This window comes from Narcine bancroftii, chromosome 13 (assembly GCF_036971445.1).
Source record: "Narcine bancroftii isolate sNarBan1 chromosome 13, sNarBan1.hap1, whole genome shotgun sequence".
Classification (NCBI taxonomy): domain Eukaryota; kingdom Metazoa; phylum Chordata; class Chondrichthyes; order Torpediniformes; family Narcinidae; genus Narcine; species Narcine bancroftii.
The window spans coordinates 87,119,574-87,137,830 of NC_091481.1; the positions used below are offsets into that span (position 1 = coordinate 87,119,574).

Here is an 18,257-nt window from a genome sequence, read left to right on the forward strand (position 1 = left end):
TGACCAGCCCAGAGACCCAGGAACGTGTCCAGTGAATCTGTGCCGATCAACAGCCTAACGCATTCGCAGACATCTTTAATCCCTCCCTACAACAGGCCACAGTCCCAGCTTGGTTCAATAAGGTGCCATCACGAAGCACAATAATGATGAGTGGCAGTGGCTCTGCGTCCGCCATCATGAAATACTTGATGCACGATCAATTGCACAAAGACTGAAGGGATTGGAAACTGAAGGCTTTTATTGGCAAGAGATGGACAGCATCTCTTGTGATGCTGGCTCACACTGACCTGGACTTGAACTGGGGGCAGGCTTATGGCATGACAGCCTTTATGGGGGAGAAAGGGGAGGAGTCATGAGCCGGCCAGTGAGAGCAGAGTCAAACATAAAAGGTCATGCCATTTACATACAACAGTGGTTTCACATCAATTCTGGGCTCCATGCCACTCTTGACCACTTCAATTTGCAAAGAGACCCATGACAGACACCATCTCCCTGGCTCTCCACTCAGCCCTAGAAGACCTGGACACCCACATTAGACCACTGTTCTTCACAGACTACAGCTCTGGTTTCAGTTCCACAGTCCCTGGCAAACTCATACGAAGACTATGGGATCCAGGTGTTAGTGCCCCTCCCCACTGCACTTGATTCCTTGACTTCCTGTCCAACATACCATGATCAGATAAGATGGGGAGCAACACCTACCTCCATGACCACACTCAACACCGGCTCTCCTGAGGATGTGTACTCAGTCCCTGACTATACTCCCTCTACACTCACCACTGTACAGCTAAATATCGCTCCACTTTCAAATTCACCGACGACACCACAATAGTGGGCTGGGTATCAAATAACAACGAGACAGGATACAGGAAGGAGATTCAAAGTTTAGTGGGGCATGATTCAAAGATAACCAACTCTTTCTCAAAGATGAAAGAGATAATCACAGAGTGAAAGAGAGGGGAAGAGTCCAAACCCATGTCTACATCAATGGTACTGAAGTCAAAAGAGGAGATAGCTTTGAGTTCTTAATAAATATACTGAATAACCTGGGGCAAGAATAGTGACATAACGGCCAAGCAAGTGCACCACTACCTCTACTTTCTTGAAGATTAAGCAGCTGGAAATCTAAAATAAATCAGAAAGTGATGGAAATACTCTTCAAGTCAGTCCTTCTCTGTGGGAAAAGAACCGGAGCATGCGTCAAGTCACAGGCCCTTGTTAGATTGTTCATCCTTAAACACTTTACTAAGCAACAAACTGCAGATATTTGCAGAATAAGTAGTTCAGGAGCAAATGGTTCACATTCACAAGGGCATTAAATGTTTGGTTTTCCAGCAATGGTCAGAACAGAAAACAATTAAAAGCAAACATTATTTGTACTTCCAATGTCCTAACCCTCACCTGGAGGCATTTCCACCTGGTTACTTCAGTTTTAATGTAGTTTTCAATGTAGAAATACAGCACGGTAAAAGGCCCACTTGGGTCATGAACCTGCATCTCCCAAATACACTCATGTGACCAATCAACCTACCAACCCCGGTATGTTTTTGGAACATGGGATAAAATCGGAGTGCCCGGAGGAAACCCATGCAATCACGGGGAGAATGTACAAACTCCTTACAAACAGTGGCAGATTTGAACTCAGCTTGCTGGCGCTGTAACTGCGCCGCCCTATTTAGCAGCAATTTGTCAGAAATAAATCTTTGAAAGTCAGAAGAGTTAGACATTTGCTCAGTAAACTTTAGGAAAGCATAAATCAGTGATGCAAAGCTGGCTTTGTAACTTCTTGTGCTTGTTTTTGGTGGCTTAACTAATAATAGCATTTTCCCAAAAGCATAAAGCAGTTTGTGTTATTTTTGATAGAAATCACAAAATGTACTGATTCACTTTATTTTAGAACGGAACTGCATTGAATAAGCAGTTGCTTAATGCGATGCATTGAGTGTAAATATGTGGAAAAATTCTTCACTTTTGTGAGTGAAATTTCTATCTTCCAGCATTTGGAACCTGACGGAGTTCACTGCAGACTTACTTCAAAGGTAAGTTCAACCGCTTGCTCATCCTCCTCCTCTGCATCTTCTTTAATGTGGCAGCTCTGAAAACAACAGAAAACCTCCTTTCACCAATGTTACTTTCAACCCTAAGGAACGTTCGATGTTTCGCTGGAGTCCAAGAGCATAGAAACAGCCTCGTGGCTCCAACTCCTCCATGCTGACTGAGTGGTCTCTCCAGCCTCGTCACATTTCCCTGTGTTTAGCCCACATCCCTCTGAATAGACCAAATCCATCTCTTTCAAATGTCATTATTTTACCTGTCTCTGGCAGCTTGTACCATAAACATGCACTACCATCTGTGTAAAACAAGTGGTCTCTCAGGTCCTTTTTAAATTTTTCTTCTCTTACTTTAAACTTGTGCGCTCCAGTTTTTAATAAAAACACACTGAAATGCTGTAGGAACTCAACTGGTCTTTTAGCGTCCATAGGAGACAGGTATATTTCTGATGTTTCGGGCCTAACCCCTTCTTCAAGGACTAAGTGCTGAGTTTCTTCTGTACTACATTACATCCCAACATCTGCAGATTTCTTCTTTAACCTCCCTTTGTTAACCCTCATCAGTCCAGCACAAGTTGGTCCTGTCACACAGAACTGTTTCCAGTAACTTACCCACTAACGACGTTAAAATTGATGACCTGTAGTTCCCAGGTTTGTTCTTGCAGCCGTTGTTAAACAAAGACTCAACATTAGCCTCTCTCTAGTCTTCTTGCCTCTCGTACAGAGCTAACAATGAGACAAATATGATTGTGGCCTTGTGCCCCCCAATTCTTTCCCTCACTTCACACATTTGCCCGTAAATTCAAAACACTGACATAAATAAAAGAGCAATACAATTGTAAAGAGGTAACTCGTGAAAAGGTTTTCTTGGTATAATAGCTGTATTGCACTTAGCTTCACGTTGGCTGATTAACATGATTACTACATTTGCAGATCACACCAACATTGGTGGTCTAATGAACAGTGAGGAAGGGTATCTAAATTTAGATTGGATCGAGATCAGTTGTTTAGATGGTCACAAAATGGGAAATGGAATTGAACCCTGGTGGCCCTTCAGTGAGTCGCGACTTATACTGTGACCGGTAATTGTAAAGCAAAGAGAAGTGCTGTGGAAGAGAGCAACCACGTGTGCATAATTCCCTGAAAGTGACAACTCAGATGGACAGGATGGTGAAGGCAGCAGTGGCCTTCATTGGGTAGAGTAGAACACCAAAGTTGGGAGATGATATTGCTGTACGAAAAATGAAATTCAGTTGGAAAGGTTGCAGAGAAAGTCACCAGGATGTCGCCAGGACTGGAGAGCTCGAGTTACAGGGAGAGGTTAGATAGGCTGAGTCTTTATTCCCTGGAGAATAGGTGTCTGATGACTGGCATCCTAAAGGTATATAAAATCCTGAGGGTATGGATCAGTGGTTCTCAACCTTTTTTCTTTCCATTCACATACCACTTAAGTAATCCCTATGCCATGAGTGGATAAAGGAAACCCCAAGACTTTTTCCCCCGAGTAAATAATTATGGAACCTCAGGGCATTGGTCTAAGGTGAGAAGGGAGATTTAAGAGAGCTCTTACATATACCTTTATCATTCAGAGAGTTGTCCATATTTGCAACAAGCTGCCAGAGAATTGCATAGAAATTGGAGGAATCAAGGCATTCAAAAGACATTGGATATGAACTAAACTGTAGCGCGATCAATGACCACTCAGACACGAAGTAAGGGCCAAAGGCTTTATTGATCTAAATATCCAAGCATGTTTCAGCATGCAACTGGCTTAAGTCCAAAGGCAGGATTAAGAGAGGAGACTAGGGCTCTCAGCCTTTACTAGGGGTCTTAGAGGGAGGGGCTACCAGTTCAGCAGGCAGGCCAGCCTGCCCAGCTCAGTGGGGACACGTGCCCACGATATCATCTGCCACCACATAATTGCAGGCAAATAACACCTCAAATCCATCAAACATAGAAAGAGAATTAGACTGGTTGGCCTATTGAGTCTGCCCCGCCATTCCATTATGGCTCATTTTCTATCTTTTTTAACCCCACATTTCCGTCTTCACCCAACGACACTGTCGCTGACTTGTTTACTTTTTCATCTTTTCTCATTTTGGGGCTTTTTTTAAGATTCCTTCCAACTGCTTTTCAAAGCTTTCCAATCCTCTCACTTCCCAGCAATTTTTGTCACATTGTATTGGTTTGTTTTGCTTTTCTCATACTATGACTTCCCTTCTCAGCCATGGCTGCCTCATCCTCCTTTTCAGATACTTCTTTATCTTTGGGATGAATTTGTCCTGTTTCATTTGAGTTAAGCCCAGAAGCTCCAGTTACTGCTGTTCTACCCTCATCCCTGCTAGTTCTGCTTCCAATCAACTGGCCAGTCCTCTCTTGTACCTCTGTAGCCCCCTTTATTTCACTGGTATACTGTTACATCTAATTTCAGTTTCTCCATCACAAACTGCAGGGTAGATTCTAATATATTGTGATCACTGGCTCCTCAGAATTACTTTACCTTAAACTCCCTTATTAAGTATAACCATTCAGAATGACAACTTGATCAGCATGGCTGAGTTTGGCCAAAGGGGCTGTTCCATGCTGTATCTTTGATATCCACCTGCAAGTACAACACACTCTTCAGAAACTATAAGTAACCCCGATGCTCAAAATCTGGCGTGGCTAGGAGTCCTGCATAAATAAATATTGAATGCAACCTGAAATCTGGAATTAGAATGGTAACGAGAGATCACGTGGAATATTGGGGTTATTTTGAGAAAACTAAAACACAGGCTACAAATGTGGTAAAGTATCAAATGACATTAAGTGGACTCTTAAAATAATGCTCATCTTTTAGGTGATTATGCATGAAAATATTCAAAACATTTATTAGAGTAGTTCTACTTTACCTTTGCCATGATATCAGCATATGAGATATAGAGATGGTCCATTTCCAGTTTGCTGAGGACAAATTAAAAAAAATTTCACTATTTACTAAAACCATAATAAACTTGTAAATGGGGTCAAGACAATGCTAAATTAAACCATTCTGTCTCAATTAGACAAACAACTACCCCTTCTGCTTTAATTTTCAAATGGAGGAAGAAATGTCTCAATTTACTTTGCATGGTACGTGGTCATTTAAACGTAGTATTTTTTCTTCTCCAAAATATTCAGAAGAATTGATTCAAGTTGAAGTTTAAAAATTGTTGGTGAAGGGTCATCAACCCAAAATGTTAACTCTGCTTCCCTCTACACAGATGCTACCCGATTCGTTTTTAACCAACATTTTTCTGCTTTGATTCCACTAAAGGCATTGCATTTGCAACTGGATTACTTTGTATACTTGCCAGCAAATGGCCAGGTGTTCTATTGAAAATCAATGGTGTGCACAACTTTATTATAGCTTCACATTGATGAATAATTTGAAACAACAATGCTTCAGAGGATAAGATAACATAATTCTGTGATATATATTAAACCTAAACATGCTGCCTGATTTTAAATTTGGTAAACAAAAAAATCTGCCAATGCAGGGGTTCAGTGCAGTACACAACAGTGCTGGAGAAACTCAGGAGGTCCACAGAAAGCAAAAGCTTGTCTACATTTCAGGTCTGAGCCCTTCTTTAGGGGTTTCAAAAATCAGATAGATGGAGGAGGGGGAGGAGCACAGATGAACAGGTAAAGAGGTAATAGGCAGATACAGGGGGGAGGGTAGAAGAGAAAGAAGCAGAGAAGTGCAAGAGGAGAAGGCAATGGCCAAAGAAGTATCTCTCTCTGATTGAAGAAGAGAAAGGCTATGAAGTTGGAGGAAGGGAGACAGAGGGATGGGGGAAAGAGAAGGGTAGGGAGCCTCTGTATCAGAGACATTGTATGCAGACTGGGAGATCGCTTCATTGAGCACCTTCACTTTCTTCTGCAATAGCAAAGACATCCCAATGGCCAACCCCTTCATATCCATACCCCATTGCCACACTGACAGGTCTGATTGTGGTCTCATGCTGTTGAGTTGGAGGAACAACAGCTTCTATCCATCTCAGCAGTCTCCAACCTGACAGCATCAACATCGACTTCTCCATTTTCTGGTAACTCTCTCCCTCCCTCGGTCTTTCTCTTTCCCTCATCCCTCGGTCGCCCCACCACTCTCCCTTCCTTCTCTAACAGACAACTATCTTTCTTAGCCCTCAGTCTTCTCCCCATCACTTCTCACCTTCTTTCTCTTCTACCCTTCCACATATATCCACCCTTCTACCTGTTAGCCTTCCCCTCCTCTCCCCCACCTTTTTATTCATTGACTTTCAGCACTCCTGAAGAAGTTCTCCTGCTTGAAGTGTTGACTGCTTTTTCCTCCCTGTGGATGTTAGATCATATGATATAGAAGTAGGCTATTCCGTCCATCGAGTCCGCTCTGCCATTCCCTAAAGAGCTGATCCATTCTCCCACTCAGCCCCACTCACTTTTCTTCTCCCCATAACTACTGATACCTATCAATCTCTGCCTTAAATACACCCAACAACTTGGCCTTTTCAGCCACCAGTGGTAGCAAAATCTTGAGGTTCACCATTCTCTGGCTAAGGAAATTCCTCCCCATCTCTGTTTTAAATGGACACCCTTCAATCTTGTGCCACCCCGTCATAGACTCTTCTACTATGGGAAACAACTTTGCCACATCTACTCTGTCCAGGCCTTTCAACATCTGAAATGCTTCTGTTAGGTTCATTTGTCTGAACTCCAAGAGCCCACAAACATTGCTCATACTAATCCATTCATTCCAGGAATCATTCTTGTGAATCATCACTGAACCGTCTCCAATGCCATCCTTTATAAAATAAGAAGCCCAAAACTGTACCCTATACTCCAAGGGAGGTCTCACCAGTGACTTTTAAAGCTTCAACATCACCTCCCTGCTCTTATATCCTATTCCTCTAGATACAAACGCCAACATTGCATTCAGCTTCTTCACCATTGACTCAACCTGGAGGTTAACCTTTAGAGTATCCTACACAAGGTCCCTTTGCACTTACAAATTTTGAATTTTCTCCCCATTCAAATGATAGTCTATGCTTTTATTCCTTCCCCCAGTGTATGACCATACTCTACCTCTGTATTTCATGGCCACTTTGTTGCTCATTCTCCAAATCTATCCAAGTCTCTCTGTTTCCTCATCACTATCTGCCCTTCCACCTATCTTTTTAATCATCTGAATGTTGGGTGACCTGCTGAGTTTCTCCAGCACTCTCATGTACAAACTTTCAATTTATTCTTTTTGTAGGTCATGCAACTGGTTCTTAAATAGTATTTTGCAAATGGATAAAAAAACAGAACAGGTAATATGCTGACAAAAATCAGTGGAGTGGGAGCCTTCTCTGCAATACAAAAACATCACCATAAACTACTCAGATACACAAGATGCTTTTTTTTTCATTATCAAACTACACATTATTGAAAATTCTGGGAACCCTGTGCACAGTTTTAATCTGTAATTTTAATTTTTATCGTTTACAGATTTGTCAATTATTTTTGGAGCCTGCTTAAAAATATTTCTATTTCAGACGGTTTCGAGATTGGATCGAGATTAAATCTGCCCAAACTTTATCCCAGTAGTAACAAAGACTGAAGTTATTGGAAACTGGAGGGTTTTATTTGCAAGAGATGGACAGCATCTCTTCAGTTGGTCACTCACACTGACCTGGACTCAAACTGGGGGCCGTCTTGTGGCATGACACCCTTTATGGGGGAGAAGGGGGGGGGGGGGAAGAGCCATGAGCCAGCCATTGAGAGCATAAAAGGTCATGTTATTTACATACACGAGTGATTTCTTCACACAAGGGAAATGCACGTTGAAAACAGCTTTAACAGCAGCACAAGGATGAGATTTTGACTTTCTCAAGAGTAATCATGCTTTGATTGAGACTGCAAGGAAAGGTGAACATCAAAAAAGCTGCAAAATTGAAAACATAAGCAAAAAAATGGTGGAAATAGCCTGCAGGTCATGGCTGCATCTATGAGAGGAGAAATGTTAGTTAGTGTTTCAGGTCAGAGGTCCTTTGTCAGAGCTGAAATGTTGACTCTGTTTCTCTTCCCACCATGAGGGTCAGCATACAGGATGGAGATTGAAAACTTGGCCGAATGGTGCACCAACAACAACCCCACACTCAATGTCACCAAAACCAAGGAGCTGATGATTGACTTCAGAAAGGGAAAATCAGAGGTGTACAATCCAGTGATTATTGGGGGGGGGGGGGGAGATCAGAGGTGGAAAGTTCTTCTAAGTCACTATCTTGGAGGATTCTTCCTGGACCTAACACACTAATTTTTTTGTATCTCTGAATTGCACAGTTTGTTTACGTTTCTTTATTTATTTTTCTTACACTATTAATAATGGTAATTCTGCCTCACCTGCAGGAGAAAGAATCTCAGGGTTCTTGATAGGAATCTCGGACAATAAATCTGGTCTAAATGCTGAGTATTTCTGCATTTTCTATTTTTGTTGTGTGAGTGTGGGGGCACAGCTTGGATACACTGCCATATGCAGGCACCCTGGAATGGCAAAATTCTTACAAATAAAGCCTTTCACAGACTAAAACAAAAATGCTGTTCTATTTGCTTGAGCTTGGTCACAACTCTGCCGTGGATAGACAATTCTGGACTCCTTACCTGTGGAAGGATGTACTGGGTTTGGAGACAGAGCAGAGGAGGTTCACCAGGTTGATTCCAGGGATGAGATGGTTAGCCTATGAGGGGAGATTGAGTGGTCTGGGACTGTAGTCATTGGGATTGAGGAGAATGTGAAGGGATCTTGTAGAAACATAAAATTATGGAAGGCATAAATAAAATAGAGGTAGGTAAGCAGTTTCCATTGGCAGGGGAGTCCAGAACTAGGGACATAGCCTCAAGGTTCAGGGTAGTAGATTTCGAATGGAGATAAGGAGGAACTGCTTTTCCCAGAGGGTGGGGAATCTGTGGAATTCACTGCCCATTGAAGCAGTGGAGGCAAACTCTACATAGTAGGGGAATTAAGTGATATGGGGAAAAGGCAGGTAGGTGGAATGAGACGATCATCAGATCAGCCATGATCTCATTGGTTAGCGAGCAGACTCAATAGGCTGAATGGCCAACTCCTGCTCCTATTTCTTTATGTCCTTATGTTCCTATTAATTCATCATTTCCTTTCAACCTTTGGTGTAATGTTTTATCAAAAGATGCAGTTTATCTAGTGTTATTATATAAATCCCTACCTTTTCTCAGTCAGAGCTGTGCGGCTAAAATGAAGAATCAGCTGGTGAAGTGGGTCAGGTTTTGATTCTTTTGCCTCCTCCTCCTCTTCTTCCTCTTCACTTGATTTCTATTGATAAATCAGCCACAAAGACATCAGGCTTCACTTTGTTTTACATTCACACATACACTCCACCTTGATGATGTACTATCCTGTACAGGCCCTCACTTACTGCAAATGCCTACTTTCATTAGACCATAGAGCTTCATCAAATTTGGAAGAATTGTTCTTAAAATCTTAATTTAAACTCCAATTCTCTATTCATTCAAACAAATAGTTAACACGTTAATCACACCTGCTGCTTCTTTTCACTTATTCTCTAGGTGGACATATCTTGCATTAAGTGGACTCTGTACCACTGTTAATGAACAAGCACAGACCACAGTTAATAAAGTGTCAGATTCAGTCGAGGAGGAATCACTTTGTAGGTTACAAATATGCAGAGGATTTTAAACATTTCTCCTAAATGGATTATTTTGTAAAATGTTCCTATTTTTACAAAACTGTTATTCAATTGGACTGGTAGAATGGATTTCTGTAGCTTCTTCTCCAAATTGTTTTACTTTGCAAGTGTGTTTCATGTTTTATTCGGACCGAAGAGCAATGATTGAGTTCATATCACCCATTATTCTGGCTCCCACAAGTGCTTTTATACTTCCAAAATGTTTATTCTGTGAAGTATCCATTTGGGGACAAATTACCCTGGAGCGTCACCAGGTCGATGTAAGCTGATTGGGCAGATCATGGGCTTTATTAGCAAATAATTATTTTTTTTTTTACAGCTGTTACAATGCACTTGCAGAACATTGAACTGCTAGTAAAATCAACCACTTCAAAGTTAATTACTGGTGGGTTTCTTCCAACTATTGGTACATTTGGCTTACTTTTGGCTTCTGCACAAACTGATTTCACTCAGTAAGATTCAGAAAATCGACAAGGCATTGGTTTGGATATCCGGATGGCTCTGCATTTGGATCACCTGGTTCTGCACCTGCACTCCTTTTTAACTCACACGGACTCCAGGACCTGAACTTCCTTTAAATTCACTGAAGCCCTGGTTACCTTTCTCCCTTCAAACACATGCCTTAGCTCGTTTTATACTCACAGAAGTCTGTTTCCTGCACTCACCTGCTTCACTGGAAATGTCATTAAACAACTGTATGTAGTATAAAATCAAGAAATAAAAGTGTGCTCATAAACCAAAAAAAATAACCACAAGCCTGTAAAATATGCTGATCCAGCAACTGTAATGTTTTCAGGGTGCTGGATTATCAGTTTTATTGTTGTAGGCATTATTCTTCCAATAACTGGGAAAATAAATAGAATACATGCAACAGGAAAAGGAGGAAGAATAGCTCTCTGAAGAAAATAAACCTTCATGTTAAAATAATCCTCATTTGCAGGAACAGAAAATCAAAAGTTTTTTTTTTAAATAAGAAAGTAAATGACAAATTTCAAGGAAAAGAGAAGAGTAGTTCAGGAACAAAACATTATAGTAATAACAGAGCACTTTAGGCACAGAGGTATGCCAAGTTAAATAAGGTGGAGGCAACAGGATGTAAACAACAAGAGAAAGATGCCACTTCCTTTCTAGGGCTGGAAAACCTTTGAAACTTTATCCTGAGGCTCCAATCTTCCTGACAAATGATATCTATAATCTCTTGCATTTAGCAGTGAGGGCAAAGATGGAAAAATCAGAAGAGGTTGGTTTAACAAAACAGTGTGCCATAGAAAAAAAAATGCCATCTTTGCTTTCCAGGATGATCCAAAAAGAATGGGTAGTTTTCCTTTGATATTTCAGTGACATGGCCAAGAACTGGGAAGGAAATACGGCATTATAACATGAGTCTCAATTGCTGATCCTTTAACCATTTGTTGTGTGGTTTAAAGTTTAGACGCAAGGTATTGGATATGGATACAATATTGTCAGAGAACCCAAGATTTTTAAAAAATTATGATTTTATTTTAACCTGGAGCATCAACTGGTGGAGTCAACTCTGGTGAGACCCCACTTGGAATATCGTGTTTAGCAGAGATTTACCAGGATGTTGCCGGGATTGGAGACTGTCTCCCAGGATGTTGCCGGGATTGGAGACCGTCTCCCAGGATGTTGCTGGGATTGGAGACCGTCTCCCAGGATGTTGCCGGGATTGGAGACCGTCTCCCAGGATGTTGCCGGGATTGGAGACCGTCTTCCAGGATGTTGCCGGGATTGGAGACCGTCTCCCAGGATGTTGCCGGGATTGGAGACCGTCTCCCAGGATGTTGCCGGGATTGGAGGCCGTCTCCCAGGATGTTGCCGGGATTGGAGACTGTCTCCCAGGATGTTGCCGGGATTGGAGACTGTCACTTATGTGGCAAGATTAGCTGAGCTTGGGCTTTTTTTTTGGAGTGAAGGACGAGAGGTGACTTAATAGAGGTCTACAAGATTTTGAGAGGCGTGGATAGGGTGGACGGCCAGTAATTCTTTCCTGGAGTGAAACCAGCAAACACCAGAGGACGTTTATACAAGGTGAGGAAAATGTAGGGGAGTAATTAGTTCTCTAGCACATGGCACTGGTAGCAATTGTGAGATTAAAACTCTGGAAGTTCTGGATTTTAAATGACCACCTTGCTCCCTGAATTCAGCCTGCAGGACTACATCTCCTTTCTTATCTATGTCATTGGTACCAATATGGACCAAGACCTCCAGCTACTCACCACTCCTTCCCCCCCCCAACCCCCTTTCAGAATGTCATGTATCCTGGAACAAGTGGGACAACACCATTCTGCAATCTCATTTACAGCCACAGCAATATCCATCTCGGTCCTTACCTATGGGATTTTCTTCCACTATCACTCTACCTGACCACTATTTCCTGCTGAGCCTCAGGGCCAGTAATGGTGTCTTCTGATGGATTCCCCATCCCGCTCCCCCCCACCTCAGAATGCTAGTTGTACACTTGTTAGTGAGGGGAATGGCTGCAGGGGAGCTCTGCACTGTCTACCTACTCCCTTTCCTTTACATTGTGGCCATCCAGCTACCAGCAGCCTGCACCTTATTTGGGTCCACATATCTACGTGCTCTCTGCCTCACAGACAATCCTGAGTTCATCCAACTCCAGCTCCAAATCCTTAAGACGCTGCAGCTGAAAAAGTTGCCCACAAGTGTAGTATCCAGGGATATTGGGAGTCCCTCTGATGTGTCACATCCTGCAAAAGGGGTGTACCTCTGCTCTGACCGTCCCAACTGAACTGTTTGTAAAGTATAACAAAGATCTGACCTGCCATTACTTGTACCTCTGAAGTCAAAGTCTCTGCACTTACCCATATTGACCACACTTTCTCCTCGAGCACTGCCACTCCCAAAAAAGCTACTCCAAAAGGGCCACTCATCTCTGGCTACTTTTCCTTTTACTGGCTGCTTTGACATGGAAAGAGTCAAAGCTGTTGGTCTGCCTCCTGACCATTTACACTGTACAGCAGCCCTCGCCACAAGGACCTCACAGCCCTCATTGGGGCCACAGCACATTTAAGTAAAAAGCCTTGCTTTCTTTTCACCTCAGGTAACTTTTTTTAGAATAATTTTTATGTAGTAGATAGGAGAGAAGTATGGAAGAAACCAAAATTTGATTGCTTCACAGGGAAGCGGGGCCCATAAACTTTGAGCAGAGCCCTAAGGGGGCCATAGCCAAAACAAAGGTTGAGATAAGCTGCTGTGGAGAACACATATCATCTCTCCATTGTGCTTGAGACAAAATACAACCTAAAAGAGCTAAGATCTTTTATCTGCATCAGTATAATTGCAGAAGAGAGAACAATAGGTACAGCATCCTCCTGTTGATGCCCTGAGGTAACAAGGGAAAAAGATCAGTTAACCCAAACAAGCAGATTGGCTTCCAAACTAAAATACTATTGTCTCAATCTTCAAAGGTTTTCAAGGAGAGCAGAAATGGAATTAAGGGCAATGAGGAATCATTTTAAATACAATAGAATACAAGTGCATTACAGCAAACATGGAACACAGCTGGACAATGTCAGCACACAAACTGTACATTAAGTTGCAAAATTCCACAGAATGTATTGTTAAAGTGTGACACAACAATATACTGTAGTTAGTTTTCATTGTTGCTTAACGATTGCTTCAATTTAATACATCATCTTCAGTTAGCAGAAAATATCTGTTAGACAGAAGAGGCCTAAATCACATTTTTGAATTTAGACATAGTTATTGGCCCTTTCTGCCCATAAGCCCATGCCACCCAAACATCCCAATTAACCTAACCCCCATCTTGTTTCTCATGTACCCTTGAGATTCTCTTTAATCCTGCTCATCTCAGACATTGCATCGCCCCTTTTGACCTTTCTCATTCCCTGCTTGAGTTTCTTCCTGCAATTTCTATATTGCTTTAGGGCCCCATCAGATCAAGGCTTTTCCTGCACCTCACGCGCATCTTCTTTTTCTTTTTGACTAAGTTCACCTTCTTTCTAGTCCAGGTTCTCTTCCCTCGTCATCCTGCTCCTTTCTTTGCCAGTCCCAGACTCTGATCAGCTGGTCCTTAAATATCTCCCATCATCAGCTGTCCACTTGCCGATAACAGCTCCTCCCAATCAACTGAAACACCAGATACCGACCCCCCCCCCGACCCCAAAGCTTTTCGAATCCTGTCATAACTTGCCCATTCCTACTTTAGGACTTTTCCATGAGGTCCAGGCTTGCACTTATTCATAACCTTTTTGAAACTTGAGGAATTGTGATTGCTATTTGCAAATCACCCTTCCAGTGAAACACCTATCAACCAGGTTATGCTGATTTTCCAGACCAAGATCTAGTGTGACCCCTTTTCTGGTTTGACTGTGTACAGGTTGCTTCAAAAAACCCTTCTGGATACAACTTATAGTCTCTTCCAACCTAAACCTCCACCACTAAGGAAGTCCAAGTCAACGGTAGGGAAATGATGACAACCTTATTGCTTTTACACTTTTCCAGAATCTGTCTCCACACCTGCATCTTTTGGTGGCTATCAGGAGGCCTATAAGAGAACCCATTCAGAGTAATTGCATTTATTTTTGATCTGTACCCATACCATTTCAATGGATGAGCCATCTCCAATATGTCCTCACTGAGTACAACTGTGACACTCCCTGATTGGTAATGCAACGCCTTCAACTTGTTTACCTTCCTCTCCTCTCTATTGAAAACATCAGAACCCAGGAATATTGAGCTGCCACTCCTGACTCTCTTTCAGCTAAGTCCCTGTAATGACCACATCATTGTTCCATGTACTAATCCAGGCTCTAAGTTCATCTCTCTTACCCATAATACTCCTTGCATTAAACACGATTCAGTCCATTGGTCTCACTGTGTTCATTAACCTGCCTCTTCCTGGCTGTCCTTTCAGACTTGTTTGCAATAACATCAGCAATCCCATGTGCTGTTCTGGTTTCCGTCACCCTGCTACTCTATTTTAAACCCTCCACAGTAGCACCAGTGAATTTCCCTGCAAAAGTTTTTGACACCAACATTCGTTTAGCAGGACAGTGAAGAAGTTTGTCAAAATTAATAACAGGCTTTAGACTAACTGGAGAACTGAGCAAGGAATGGCAAATGGAAGTTAACTCAGACAAGTGGGAGGTGCCCCATTTTTATAAGTCAAACCAAGGCAGAATACTGAAAATGGTAGCATCCTGGAGAATGTGGAACATTCAGGCATGTAGTTCCCTAAAACTGGCATCACAAGTAGACAGGGTGGTATTTGCTGAGCTGGCCTTTATCAATAGGGGCATTGAGTACAAGAATACAACTGTACAAGGTGCTGGGGAGACCATACAGTATTCTGCACAGTTCTGGTGGCCCAATTATAGGGATGATGTCATTAAGCTGCAAAAGTTGCAGAAAGATTCATGAGGATATTGCTGGAACTGGTAGGCTTGACTAATAAAGAGGCCTAATAGACTGGGATGTTTCTCCCTGAGGTGATCTCAGGGTATATCAAAATTATGAGGGACATCGATAAAGCAGTAATTGTCTGTCCCCCTCCCTCCCCAGGATAAGCAAGTCTAAAACTAGAAAACATAGATTTTAGGTAAGAATTGAAGGACAGGGGGGCACAGCTTTTTAAACGCAGTGGGAGGTAAGTATGTGGGATGAGCTGCCAGAGGAAGTAGTAGAAGCAAGTTCAATTGCAATGTTCAAAAGGCATTTACACAGGTTATTGGACAGCAAAAGTTTAGAGGGATCAGGAACAAATGTGGGCAATTTAGTTGGCAGGGAAAAGGGATCATCAATTTGCAATATTAACTCTGACCTGTAGAGGTCAATGCTTTCTACTTGTTATTCCACAATGCCGCTCCCTAGATCCATTCTGCACTCTTTATAATAACCAAGCACTTGGCAAGAAGCAACTGAAACTGACTAAATATGGGATCTGATCTTCCATAGGAAACAGTGCTGTGATAACTCTTGTTTATCATTTGGAGAAAACAGAACTTTGGGGCACCGGAGGACAGCAACAAAATACCGGGATCGAACTGCAGATAGACTATATTCTAATGTGGAAAAGCCTAAGGTCATACATGGAAGAGTAAGAGAACACAGGGCCCTTGAAAAATAAGCACCTAATTAATTGGGAGAGGGGCAAAGGGATCAAAAAACAGACACAACCTTTGGGATTTTGGAGGAAATTGGAGTAGCTGAAGGAAATGCACATTCAGTTGCAGTTAGTAATTGCTGTACTAACAGACCCCTCTTATTTTAATGATACCAAAACATATCAGGAAAGATTGAACAGGCTGGGACATGAAGACACTTGACTCGATAGAAATAGGGCGACATAGTGATATTTTCATTGTCAGGGTACTTGGTATCATGCAAGATCCACCAAGTACCAAATCAAACTGGAATGTACAAGCCGTGATCAGAATGTGCATGACAAGCACTCACTGGAACATCTCAAGTACCGGCATTTATGGAAAAGCAAAGTAAAAATATGGGAAAGAAACAAATGCTTAGATGGAGAGGTTTTGAGGAGGTTCGTATGAAGCATAACTATTTGCAATGGTGCGGTTCTGCGCAATGTAAAACTCACTGGCTTGGAAATCTCACTATGGTTACAAAGTACTTTCACCCAAGGATAATCCTTTGGCATCATGAAACAGATTCTGCTGTTCTGATCAAGGGTTATCAACTTAAGATGTTGAAATCTCATTCTACTGTATATATTGGACCAAACAGGACTACTCCAGATTGTGAGGGATATGAGATGTTGATTTTGTTACCCATGGACAATAAAATTGAGCACACAAGCCTAATAATATGGCAGTTGTAAGTGGCAAATGATACACTGATGACCATTGGCAATTTGCATCAAGACAAATTGTTATTTCAGTGAAATTGGATGAATTACAAGCTGATACTTAGGCAATAAGAGTAATATTTCTTTGTACCCAATTTTATAAAATATGTTTGTTTCTTCATTCTAATTATTTATTCTCCCTTCTTTCTCACATCTTATGGCTCAAAGCTCAGTGGTTAGAGTACTGGTCTTGTAAACCAGGGGTTGAGAGTTTATTCCTCGCTGGGGCCTCATTTCTGTGAAGGGCGCTGGATAAAGAGGCGACTCTGTCTTTCTTACTGTTGTCGAAGTTAAAGAATTTCATGCATGTTGCGCTCTAAATGCAGTATTACGTGACAATAATGGATCTTTTACCTTTCATTCTTTTTTTCCTTCCCGTTGCTGATTGTTTGGTATATTAAAACACCAACAATTCATGAATTTTGACTGTTATTTTATCCAGAATTCAGGCTCAGTTTGGTTAATTGTGTCAATGTACTTTTTAAAATAGACATACATTACAAATTACAAAATTAATTTAAAAATGTCTCCATGCTCCAATAACCATCTTGTACATCCTTGTGAAATTGAATTTTGGGGATAATTCTACCATATACCAGTGGTAAGCACATGATTACTTAACAAAGTTGGAAACATTATAGAACATTGTAGAATGATGAGAATTCTGAGCTCAGCTCATCACTCTATAGAACTGGATGGAATAATTATGGAATTAAAAATAGTCCAACTGTAACATAAGGACTGGTTGAATTAAAAGAAAGTGAATCAATATTTGTAAGGCTAATCCAAGTCAGAGGACGGGAACATGGACAAATCATTTTGATGAACAAATGTAACCGTTACAGTCCTATTGAAGGAATCACTATCCAAATGGTATCATTTCCACCTCTTCATTTCCTTTACAATCCATCTTTGGTATTATTCAATGTCCATGTAGTTCTAGTTCCAATATTAATGGGACCTTGAGATATCATGAGATATCCATGCATACAACTTCAGCAGGAATCTGAGCAAGTAAAGGCTAAAAAGAAAAAATGCACCATGAAAATTAGGGGTTTATGGACCGTAAGGGAGGGATTAATTAGATTAATTGAAGAGTAGGTTTAGATGGATTGAGACAACACTGTGGGACAAATGGCCTGGGCTGCACTGTTCTATAAATGAAGAACTTGCAAAATTTAGTAAAAAGCATTGTTTTTACAAAATGTAGCTTTAATCATAGCTCTGCCATACAAAAGTCTTCATTGCATGGATTCAGCAATGTCCATTTTCCAGAGATGCAACACAGCTTGACGGGAGACATGGCATTACACTGTGCCACAGACTTGATGGAAAAATACAAGCAACGGCAGATGGTGCAGAAATAGGCTTGTACGTACTGGTGCAGAAACAGGCTCGTACGTACTGGTACAGAAACAGGCTCGTACGTACTGGTACAGAAACAGGCTTGTACGTACTGGTACAGAAACAGGCTTGTACGTACTGGTACAGAAACAGGCTCGTACGTACTGGTGCAGAAACAGGCTCGTACGTATTGGTACAGAAACAGGCTCGTACGTACTGGTACAGAAACAGGCTCGTATGTACTGGTACAGAAACAGGCTTGTACGTACT

General features: G+C 41.6%; 1 protein-coding gene across 11 annotated transcripts in view; it reads right to left on the reverse strand.

Annotated features, from left to right (window-relative positions):
* LOC138748799 (ryanodine receptor 1-like) overlaps positions 1 to 18,257 on the reverse strand; it is a 394,433-nt gene that overhangs the window by 85,785 nt on the left and 290,391 nt on the right. For all 11 annotated transcript variants that reach the window (XM_069909562.1, XM_069909560.1, XM_069909558.1 and 8 more), the window contains 3 exons: positions 9,272 to 9,378; positions 4,943 to 4,994; positions 2,033 to 2,095 (listed from right to left, as the gene is read on the reverse strand). In XM_069909562.1, the coding sequence (XP_069765663.1) occupies positions 2,033 to 2,095; positions 4,943 to 4,994; positions 9,272 to 9,378 (222 nt within the window). The remainder of the gene's footprint in view (positions 1 to 2,032; positions 2,096 to 4,942; positions 4,995 to 9,271; positions 9,379 to 18,257) is intronic.